Here is a 12,229-nt window from a genome sequence, read left to right on the forward strand (position 1 = left end):
TCCCCCACCAGCACACCCCCCCCCCCCCCACCCCCACCGGTCAAAAAACAGCATTCGTGTATCTTTTGCGGAAGGGCTAAAATGATGAAAATCACATAATTTAGTCCCACCCCCTCCCTGAGGAGCCGTAAATCACACCATTTACCGGTATGGGTGGGGCTTAATGGGGCGGGGGAAAAGCTGCAGGGAGTCTCCTCTTCTAGGCTTCTTCTGGAAAGGAGATCCATAAAGTCAGCAAGTATGATCGTACTGACAAAAGTATACACACAGGTATTCAATCTGTGCCAATATTTCCCGACGGGAAATATCGGCACTCATCTTTTCAGTGCTGCCTTTAACGACAACATTGAAGGTTTTTTTTTTTTCGGATCCGTTTTGTTTGAAACAGCTGAGGTTTGTCAAATTCACGGACGTTTTTGCCAATCCACTGACCTTCTGATACTCGACAGCCGGAACTTTGAATTCTGGCTGTCCGGTTACAGTCAAAAGAAACAAAAAAGGCCAAACGGGCGGAGTCCCGGGTTGAATACTCCCCTAAGTATTAAAATTGTATTTCTAGTTTTCTCACAAAATTTAACAATTTTTCTATTTATATGTTATATTTATTTGTGAGACTGGGGGTCTGATAGTGCTGCACTGACCACACCCGCACAGCAATGGCCACACCCACACAGCACTTATCGAGGCTCCTCCCCTTCTGAGTGTAGGGACACTGAACCCACCCCCTCCCTCCTCCCAAAAAAGTGAAGCTGCAAATTCTATCTTTTGTAAGAGGGCATAGTCATGCATCCCAAAGTTGGGCCACACCCCTGAAACGTACTGGGGCCCAACACAGCACTCTAGGGCCCTGCTCATGCCATATAGACCATGTATACAGATATCTGTCCTATATACACTATGAATGCTACCTGTATGGCAATCTGCTCCTTCCAGAGATCCTTCACAGAACTAGACAGGGAGTTAAGGGAGATCAGTACAGACAATAATAGCAAAAAATACATAATAACAGAGCAAGCAAAGGAAACTTTGATGGAAGAAAAAAAATGATAATAGTGAGTCTCCTCTATGTTGCTAGGGGAGTGTGCACTGCTCTGCCTGTCCCTGGTTGCTCAGGCACTCTGCATCATAGAGACGGAGGTGCAGCACAGACATGACCAGAAACCCTGAGGTGTGCTACTGCCCTGCCCATCTTCTGTCCTCCATCATAGAGTACATGCACCCCTTTAAAATGAACTACCAACAAAATTATTTCAGCTCAGGGCGCAGAGTGTTAGGGGGGGGTGGGAGTTTATTTGGAATAATCCACCAGATCACTATATCTTCACTGTATGTAGGAGAACCCAGTGGCGTAACTTGAAAGTTTGCGCCTCCCAGCCAAAGAAGCCAAACACATACATTACAATAATTCTTTTTTTTTTTTACCTACATGCTCATTGCCAAGGGTTTCTTGTTCATTACCAGGGGTAACATGCTTGTTGCCAGGGGTTAAATGCTCCTTGCAATATTCAGGCCATGGAAAAAGGGGGGGGGGGGCAGTACACAGACAGCTCCAACTATACCTGCTCGTCGCAAAGGTAGCGCTCACTTTGGTTATGACTATACACCGTGCTTATTGCCTGCTATAAAAAGCTTTAACTAATGGGAGCTCTACCTTGTGGCATGAGCCTCATGATGTGCGCAGCTGGCCCATGGGCATAAGTTCATATCAGATGCCCAGAGGCTAAACACTTATAGCCAAGCACACACCCATTTCAAATACTGAAATATAATATAATACACTTTTGTGCAGTGCCGTGTGACCTATGACGCCCCCTTGTGCAGCCTGCGCTCCGCACCATCACTTCTCTCTCCCAATAGCTGGTCCCTATTACTGCTGTTCCTGGAGCTGACAGCTGAGGAGTCAATGGGGGGGGTTTGCCGACAGTAGACTCTGCACGCTGAAACTGGGCTTTCAGCACTGCGGGCAGGAACTAGGGTCATCAGCGCTGCAGGCGGGAGCCAGGGTCATCAGCGCTGCGTGTGGGAGCCCCCGCCTCCCCTTTTACTGACTGAGCAGCTCATCACTACATGGCAGCTCGGGTATCTTCAGCTATGCCCCGCAGACCCCGCCGCCGCTGACTCCCCCCAAGCCATGGTGGGGTCTGTGGCACCATTGTTATGCCACTGGGAGAACCTGTAGGAGAGCTCACCAGGTCTTACCTTGCACCACGGCTGGAATTTATAGCACTGCAGATCCTTGGATACTGGAAATGTTTTTTAAGAAAAAAAAAAAAAGTTATTCAAAGGACTGGATAAACTATTCTGCATCACTACACACTTTCAAATACCCTAAAAGCTCAAGTCTTATATCAATGGTCTATGATCTCCCTGCATGCAGTAAGATCATAGACCAATCTTTTGTGAAGTGTATCAAATCGTTCTGTATGTACACACGAAGAACGATATGATACACTCGTGAATGATGTCGGAATGCTTCTGGCATCGTTCTGTGTGTATGCATCTTTAGTAGCACTCAATGCCCTTAACAACAGACAATGGAGTTTACCGGTTTGTCCCCAAATGTGTGAATACACTTCTGATTTGAAGAAATATTGTAGAATGATGAGTTTATAATAACGAAGGCTCTTGACACCGTAGTAAGGGGGGCAACGCCCCATTAAAGGTAGAAATATATTTGAGTGTGACGTATGTTTTTTATGTGGTGAAGGATGTGCTTGAAGTCCATGTAATGCTGCTTTCAGACCGCATAACTGGCTTTGACCCTGTATTTGGAAACGTTTCCAAAAACGGGTCTGCCAGATAAAACCCCTTTCACACCGCAGCACTTAAACGGTATATTACCGTTTAAGTGCCGATTTTTTGACACTGGCAGACCCGTTTTTGGAAACTTTCCAAATACAGGGTCAAAGCCAGTGCAGCCTTCAGCCCTCCCCTCCGTGCAGCTCCCCCCCCCCCCCTCGCGTGTCGACCGAGAGCATGTCGACGCCCCCCGCGCGTGTCGACGCCCCCCCCCACCCCGCGTGTCGGCGCCCCCCCCCCCGTGTCGACTTACCCCGTGCCGGTACCTCCGTTGTGGACTGCAGCTCAGTATGCTCGGAAAGCACTTATGAAAAAAGTGTCTTCCAGAAAATGGCTGCCCCATAGGAAACCCTGTTTAAAAAAACTGTCTTCCGTATGGGGGGCAGCCATTTTCTGAAAGACACTTTTTTCATAAGTGCTTTCCGAGCATACTGAGCTGCAGTGCCGGGAACCACAACGGAGATACCGGCACGGGGTAAGTCGACACGGGGGGGGGGGGCGCCGACACGCGCGGGGGGTCGACACGCGGGGGGCCGTCGACACGCGCGGGGGGCGTCGACACGCCCGCGGGGGGTGTCGACACGCGCGGGGGGGGCTCCAGTGCTGTGAATACTTAATGAGCGCTCATTAAGTATTCACTGTGCTGAATTTAGGACCCAGCTCATTGGCTGGGTCCTAAATACCGTTTCTGAGCCGATTTTTGCGCTAAAATACCGGTTCAGAAACGGGTAGGACCCTGCATTTTAACCGGTTAGAAAAAACTGCATTTTCTAACCGGTTAAGTGGGACTGGACCTTTCAGACCGCACACATTACCGTTTTAAAACGGTAAAAAAACGGCAATTTACCGTTTTAAAAGTGCGGTCTGAAAGGGGCACTAGTGAGAGCTGAAATGTTTTAAAATCAAAATGCATATAATTGTCAAGGGGGTGTAGACTGTTATAGTGTTATGAATAATTTGTCACTGAAATGTAAATAATGCAGTTTTACAAAATATTGATTTGAATTGATAGATTTCAGAAAAAGAGGTAGAAGATTTTAAAGGTTTTATTTTAAACATGTGAAACAGGTTTGTAATTGGGTGCATATAAATATGGATAGAATAGCATAGTAAAGTCACATATTGTATTACTACGACATATTTTACATTTGAAACACTTAGTGAAAAACCACATTTTTGGTAAATTGTCGATTGTTAGAAAGTAGCTGCCCTTGTTCTTCATTTGGGGTAATGTGGACTTTGAGTTGATTTGGTTGTCTAGATCTTGATAAAGCCATGTAAAGTTGACCATGTGAGAAGACTGAAGTTTGCAGATTGAATGTTTTCGCTTGGGATTTGTTTATTGTGATTGCATAGGCTGGAATGATTGGAAATTGTCTACGTTTTAGGATAAATGGCTGGAGAACGCAAAGCACCCTAGTACCGGCCCTGTGTGTGACAGGGCCTCCCCTGAGTGGTTGTTTCTGCAGCACATCAATTGTTGAGCACAGCCTCCGCGCCCCCTTAGTGCTGAATGTCCCGGTGACAGCTGCTGCTGCCCCTTGGCGGGGCCCTAGTAGGGCCCCACTGTGATCATTATTGCACGCCGCAAAGCGGGGAGCCTAGTGAGTACCAGGAGGTGGGGGGGGGGGGGTCTACACGGTGAGAATGCTCCGTTAGGCCAGGTTAGTAGATACTACACACCCCATGAAGCCTAACCTTATCCATATAAACACACCTGTAGCCTATCACTATCTATACACACACACACACACACACCTGTAGCCTAACCCTATCTATACACAAACACACACGTAGCCTAACCCTAGCTATACACACACATACATAGTAGCCTAACCCTAGCTATACACACACACACGTAGCCTAACCCTAGCTATACACAAACACACATGTAGACTAACCCTAGCTATACACACACACACACACACGTAGCCTAACCCTAGCTATACACACACATACATAGTAGCCTAACCCTAGCTATACACACACACACGTAGCCTAACCCTAGCTATACACAAACACACATGTAGACTAACCCTAGCTATACACACACACACACACACGTAGCCTAACCCTAGCTATACACAAACACACCTGTAGACCTACCCTAGCTATACACACACACACACACGTAGCCTAACCCTAGCTATACACACACACACGTAGCTAAACTCTATGTATACACACACATAGCCTAACCCTATCTATATACACACGTAACCTAACCCTCTGTATATACACACACACACACACGTAGCATAACCATGTCCATTCATCATGTCCTCTTGCAGGCTAACCCTAATATTTAATACACCTGGTCCCTGGCCTGCAGCATAGCTGTGGTGAGGGGGTGTGGTCATCTGGGAAGGACGGGAGTGATATAGGAGGGGATAGTATTCCCGGCCCTTTGGTTTAGCACGCCCCCACATGAGATCCCACCCCCATTAGGGCTGCATTGAAAAATTTCCTTGGACTGGTTTTAAATCCCAATCTGCCCCTGGCTAGTTGTGTGTGTGCGCTGTAGGTGTTAGAGTATGATAATTGTGCTTGTTTGGTTGTGAGTTGTGTACGTTTGTTGTCAGACGTATGTTATTGTAATGTGTTTGTTGTGTTTAGCATATGTGAGTGAAGTAGTGTGTGGTTGTGTTTGCATGTAACGTGCTGGTGTGATGTGTGGTTATGGTGAAAGTGTTGGTGTAGTGTGACTGATGAAGTGATGTGTGCATTTGTGGTGTAGGTGGATGGCATAGTGGTGTGTAGGTGGTGTTTAAGCATAGAGTTGGTGGTGTTGTTTGGGTGTAGATGTGTTGTGTGGGGTATGTTTGCATTGAGGTATACGTGTTAGCATTGTGTTTGATATAAGGGAGCGCAAGGAGTAAGTGTGCAGTCAAAATGTTAGATAGAGGGTTTTAGGGCGTGAGTGTGGGTCAGTAGTAGAGTTATTGCGTGTGTGTTTTGTTATTTGGGCTGTTGTAGGCATGACTGTGTAGGAAATGTTTGAGGATAATGTGGACGTGCACATGTATGAGTGTGGAATTGTATATGACTGTAGATGCACAGTTTGTGTGGGGGTGTAGAGAGTAAAGTCTAGTAGTGAGTGTTGTGTTTGGGTAGGTGGATGGTGTGTTGTTAGATTGTAAGGTCCACTGGTTCAGGGAGTGATGTGAATGTAGGGATATTGTCTGAAGCGCAGCGGAATATGTTATAAAGGCCCTTATTCTGATCGGTGCGGATATATCCGCGTGCGTTCGGGCCGCCGATGTTTTGTGTCTGCGCATGTGCAGAGGCGTCTCTGCGCATGTGCGAGCGGGGCGTACGGCCAAATCCCGCATGATATGTGAACACTCCGAACAGGGGGTGGAGAGGGGCGTGAAGGGCTATTTGGGCTCATTACCATATGCATACGCCCCGCGTTTCATGGGAGTTCCCATGCAAACGCTGGGCGTACGTATGTTAATGCGGCCGTGACGCACGTGTAGGGGGAGGACATATGACATCGCCGGATGTCAGCTGCCCGCCCAGATCCCTGCTTTTGCACGGAAAAATGTCCGTGTGGTCTGAGGTTGCGGGTGCTGGTGGAGCACACGGTCCTGCGACCATCGAATGATGGGGGAGGTTCCCTTAGATGGAGGAGGCGTATTCCGTGAAAAATACACGTGCGGTCCGTTCGGACAGCTTCTTACCGCATACGGACGGAGTTGGCGATCCGTATGGAAGGCGGGGTTTCGCACGCACGGTCCTGGCCGCATAATCGGCTCCGGCCGCACCGATCAGAATAAGGGCCAAAGTCTGACTAATAAGGTTTATAAATATCGGGAGTGTTGGAGTTGGAGTTAGTGGTACATGTTTGTTCTTGTAGAGTGATGTATATTTTTGTTTTTATGCGATTAAGGTTGTTGTATGATATATTGGAGACGTTGAGCTGTGGGTATAGTGTTTATGTGAAAGAGGTGTGTGCAGTAGTTGTAAATGTATGTGTTGTTGGCTGTTGATGGTGGTTGTGAAAGAGTGTGTATGGGTAGATAAATTGAGTGTGTGTGGGTGTTTTATTTGGACTGTATGATGTTGGTGTGAAAGGGTGTGTGTATTGGCTAATTTTGATGTGTTCTCCAGAGGTTGTTTGTTTGAAGGGGTAGCGTGTGTGAAGAAGGGCTAATTGGTGTGCTGGAGTAGGTGGGTGTGTGGGGATGGTGTGGGTAGTAAAGTATGTTTTACCTTTAAGATGATGTTTGTTGTAGTGTTGGTGATGTTGGGTGAGGCAATGAAGGTGTACGTTGTGTGTTGAAGGGTGTCTGTGGTTGCTGTAGTCTTTAGTGGCGTGGGTTGGGAGTGACGATGCGTGTGAGTGGAGAGTAAGGTAGATTAATGGGTGTTGTGGTTGAGTCGGTGTGTTTTTGTGGATATGAAAGTTGTGTTTGTAGGGGTGTTGGCCTTGCAAAGGTGTGTTTGAAAGGTGTCAAGTGTGTGAAGGGTGTCTGAGTGTTGTTAGTGGGGTATTGTGGTGGTAAATTTTATTTGGTAGGGTGCTTTTGGAAGTGTGGGTGTGTTTTGTATGTATGAGGTATATGTAATTTGTGTAGTGGTTTGCAGTGATTGAGTGATTGTTAATTGGGGTTAATGATGTAGATGGTGGAGGGATTGGAGTTTTTTAAGGGTGTGTTATGCAAACAGGGCCAGCACCACCACTAGGCAGCATTAGGCATTTGCCTAGGGCGCTGGCCACTGGAGGGCGGTAATTGGGAGCAGGGACCCCCCTGGATGGAGGTGAGTGGCTGCTGTCACTACCCCCCCCCCTAGCAACCTTGGCGGCCGCCACCGCATCGCCCCCCTGTGGAATGACCTGGCGGCATCCAGCCCGCCCAGCCGTTACCTCAACCCCGCTGTGGAGCTATGCAGCAGCAGCGGGCGCATTGCACCTGGCAACCCCCTAGTGGAACGACCGCGTCACCCCACCCCTGTAGCGCCCCCACCTAGCTCCGGCCCTGTATGTAAAGGTTCTGTGATGTTGACTGTGGTTGCAGGGCTATTAGGAGTTGAGTAGAAGCAGGTGTGCTGTGGGTAATAGCATAAGTAGCAGTGAAGGTGGAGTGTTAGGTGTGTATTTTGGTTATTTGTGTGAGGGTGTATGGTGTTGTGGATGTGGACTGGTTAGGTGTGGGTGTGGATGTTATTATTGAGTGTTGTGTTGGTGTGTTAGTGAAGGTTGTGGATTGTTTGTAATTATTGAAAGTACAGTGAGATAGTAGGGTCCACTGGGGTAGGGAGTAATGTGAGCGTTACGCTATTTGGGGGGGGGGTTAGCCAAGGCTGTGGCCTGCGGTGAGGTGGGGGTGGCAGAGGTGGAATAGCTACTGACCGGGAAGATGGGGGAGATGCACACTACTCACCAAACTTCTGGTCGTCCGCCGCACCAACACGCTTCTGTCTGCAAGCTTGTGACGTCATCCAACAGCGACCAGCGGCCGCAGCCTGGTCACAAAGTGCAGCATAGCCCAAAACAATTATGGCTGCCTCATATGTGAATATAATATATGCATATATGCTGCGGATATATTTGTTTTGGGCCATGCTGCTGTTTGTGACCAGGCTGCGGCCGCTTGCATATATAGGATGACGCCAGCCCTGGAAGCACGGTCGGCGGCCCAGCCAGAGGGAAATCTGGACCGGTCCACTGGGAAATGGCACGGTTTCCAGGTGGGCCAATCCGCCTCTGGGGGGTGGTAAGGCTGGGCGGGGGGAGGATCGGTGTTGTGCTGGCTGTGTGTATATAATGCTGGGCGTGGAGTGTGTACTTTTGTGTACAACGCCGGGCGGGGGGCGGTCTCCTAATGGCCAGGACAGGGGGAGTGGTGGTGGATGAGGGGGTGGTAAGGCGGGGGGGGGGGGGGGGGGCGGATTTTTGTTGGTGCTGGCTGTGTGGGGTGGTGTGTATAATGCTGGGTGTGGGCTCTTTTGGTCGTGTTCACTTTTGTGTATAACGCAGGGTAGGGGGCGGTCTATGTGTTAATCTTCCCTTGGCGGGTGGTGTGTATAACGATGGGCGTGTTCCCTACTCCTGGACTATTCAGTTTTGTGTATAATCGCTGGGCGGTCTCCTAAGGCAGAATCTGGCAACACTTTGTGTGTATAACGCTGTCCAGTGGGCCTGTCAATCACACGTGTAACTCCGCCCAGCGTTATACACACAGGTGATGATTGACAGATCTGGCTAAATATATAAGATATATACATACACACGCATACAGTCAAAATGATGAAGCTGCTGGGACCCAGGGCTCTGTCATGTTGAAGTGTAGAGGTAGGGATGTGTCTCCGTGAACCTGAGTAGAGCACTGTCAGGCGCCATCTAGTGGCTACTGTCACACCATTTGGCTTTTATTATATAGAACAGTGGTTCCCAACCCTGGTCCTCGAGTACCCCCAACAGTGCACATTTTCCAGGTCTCCAAACAGAATCACAAGTGACATAATTAGCTCCACCTGTGAAACTTTGAAAATGTGTCTGAATAATGAGTGCACCTGCTGGGTGACCTGGAAAACGTGCAATGTTGGGGATACTTGAGGAAAAGAGTTGGGAAACACTGATATAGAACAATAATTTTCAACCTTTTTTATCTTGCGACACACCAAACTGGATTTTAATTGTGAATGCACACCATGAGACCACAGTGAAAAACACATTAACCCCCAGGGAAAACACACAAACACACACATTGGCCCAATCTGGGAAAAAAAAAATCACTCTTGTCCCCACAGGTAACAAAAAAATTATATTGGTCCTCACATGAAAACAAGGGTACTTGTGTATTTCCACAGAGCCCAGTACGCTCTTAGCGTACTGGGCTATTCTGCAAAGAAAAATCGTATTGCATCGCATGCAATTTGCGGTGCAATGCGATTTCCTTAAGGAGCCCACACACGCACCGTTGCCGGCGGTGCAATGCTGTACGATGGGGTGCGCGCTCCCGCGGCACCTCATCGTACAGTACAAAAAGTATGTGCTGCACATACTTTTTGTACTAGCCTTTTCTAGCATAGCATCGCATCGCATGCACAAGGCATATGATGCGATGCTATGTGTGCTAGTTAAGCCCACAACGCACGCTGGGATCGGTGCATGTGTGGGCTCCATTAGTTCATTTTCAGTTCACCCCTGCCACTCTTCGGGCTCGGTGGTTCGCTGCGCTCGCTACACTTTATAGAATCAACTCCACACCGAAGTGGATAGTGGCGGTATGAAAAGATCGGGAGGATGCGTAACTGCGTCTTCTCACGGGGCTCGCTGCACTCGCCACACTTGGGGGTGACGTGGATAGTGGGGGTGTGCAAAATTGCATAGCATCGAATAACATCACATGGGTGCTTTTAAAATGAACTAGGATCACATCTCATCGCATGGGTGCTTAGAACATGAAAAACCACATTGCATCACACCGCAAATTGCATGCAATGCGATGCGATTTCATACGCTGGCGTACGTATGCTATTTGGGCGCCGTGAAACTACACAAGTAGCAAAACGAGTGAATAATAATTGAACTGGTGGTGGTGGCTGTAAACTGGTGTGGACATATCTTTTTATGGACAAGTCACATAGCTCAGCACATTACATTACTTGATCAGTGCAGTTAAGCTTGCAGCCCACTCCAACGTCAAGGAAACCCATTTCACTGCAACCTGTAAATAATATTTTTAAATTTCTGCAGCAAGATTGGGGGCCGTTTGGCCACGGGGGGGGCACACACAGCCGACCGGATTTCGGGGAAAACACAGTCGCACTGTGTGAACACATACATTGAAATGTATGTGTTAAACTTGAAATAGTCCTACCGTCGGGTTGCGGCGGCGGCACCTCTAATGTGCGGGGGGCAACCGTATAGGAGCCTGTGTGGCCCCAGCCTTAGACCATTAATTAGGAGATCGATTGGGTTCATTATGCTGTTCTGAGAGGCAGACGATGGAATTACTTTTTTGGAGAAAACCATAAAACAGTTGTTTAAATGTTTCAAATTATGTTGGATTTTTATACAATTAAAGAATATGCGTTAAATGTAATGAAGTTCCCAAATTTGCTTCAATTTTTTTTTTATCATATACACTTTCTACACCTACTGTACAGGAACTTACTATTGGCCGGAGAACAAAGCACATGATCCTCTTCACCACGCCGGGCAGGTTACAGAGACGTACGCTATCCTCCAGGTTGGGGTCCACGATGTTGTTCTTACTAATAGGAATAAAATACAAGGGGGAGTTATACACAGTGGTCCCATTTATTCACCAATCCTGATATGGCTATGGGAAAAAACAATCGATTAGGCAAGCATGGGCAAAGATCTTTACATTTGCTGCCCACTATGGGGCCAAATCAGACCTGTTTGCCACTGGCCATGCCCCCAACAGCAGTGGAAATGGTTTGCTGCTGGCCATGCCCCCCACAGCAATGGAAATGGCCTCACAGGAGTGAAGCGATTTGAAGGCCATGCCCCCTGGTTGCTAGGTCATGCCCCCTAATTACGGGTGCGCGGGGACTGGCAGTCCCGACATATTGGGTGGTATGATTAATCCTCGCAGTGATTACAGGAGGAGATCATTGGTTGCCTCTGTATGTGACTTTTACCGTATTCTCTTGTGTAGTGCTCCTCTTATTGATAACAGGAGGAGGTGGTAGTCTTTCATTTCTGTCTTTTTACAATGTTCCCTTGTGTATCAGCCTCCTCTTGTAGGAGTGATGGGCACCCATGTGGCATAACAAGGAGGACATCCCGTCCGCTGACATACTGTAGTGTTCCGTCACCAAGGACAGACTGGTGATACTAGCGTCCGGAAGTGCGTGTGGGTGATGACACTGGCCGCCCCCAGGCACAGAAGAGACGAGGAGACTGGGGAGAGGGGCAGTCTGACAGCTACAGTACACAGCCACCGCCGCTCACTACTATTGAGTGACAGCAAACTGTATTCATACAGGACAGCAGGTATTCTTCATTGTGCCCCAAGACCACTGGCTCCCCCAAGCCATAGCTGGGGCTGCCACACTATAGTTACACCACTGGTTGTATGTATAACATAACATGGATCATCCCCCCTTGCGGGCTCGCTATGCTCGGCACACTAATTTATTCTCCCTCTATGGGTGTCGTGGACACCCACGGAGGGACAAAGTGCCGGGATTTCGGCCGCCGTGATTTCAAACGCATCCCATGTCCTCATGCCCTTCCGTATCATAGCTTCTCACAATGACAGCCTCATGCACCCACAGTGTCATTCACCCTGAACCCTCTCTCCTTTTCTCCTCCTTTGAGTCTCACTCTATCCGTCTATACTACCCCTACCACCTCCGTGTCGCTGCAATCTACCGCCCCCCTGGCCCTATCTCCCAATTTCTTGACAACTTCGCCGCCTGGCTTCCACACTTCCTCTCCTCCGACCTG

At 48.4% G+C, this 12,229-nt stretch overlaps 1 protein-coding gene across 1 annotated transcript in view; it reads right to left on the reverse strand.

Moving 5' to 3' along the window:
• Positions 1-12,229, reverse strand: part of LOC146026610 (vitamin D3 hydroxylase-associated protein-like) — a 35,165-nt gene that overhangs the window by 3,974 nt on the left and 18,962 nt on the right. The window contains exons 10-12 of the mRNA XM_083157421.1: positions 10,926-11,025; positions 2,200-2,243; positions 909-948 (exon numbers count right to left, since the gene is read on the reverse strand). Coding sequence (XP_083013547.1) covers positions 909-948; positions 2,200-2,243; positions 10,926-11,025 — 184 coding nt within the window. The remainder of the gene's footprint in view (positions 1-908; positions 949-2,199; positions 2,244-10,925; positions 11,026-12,229) is intronic.

The sequence above is a fragment of the Crinia signifera genome, chromosome 8, assembly GCF_055691185.1.
Source record: "Crinia signifera chromosome 8, ASM5569118v1, whole genome shotgun sequence".
Lineage (NCBI taxonomy): Eukaryota > Metazoa > Chordata > Amphibia > Anura > Myobatrachidae > Crinia > Crinia signifera.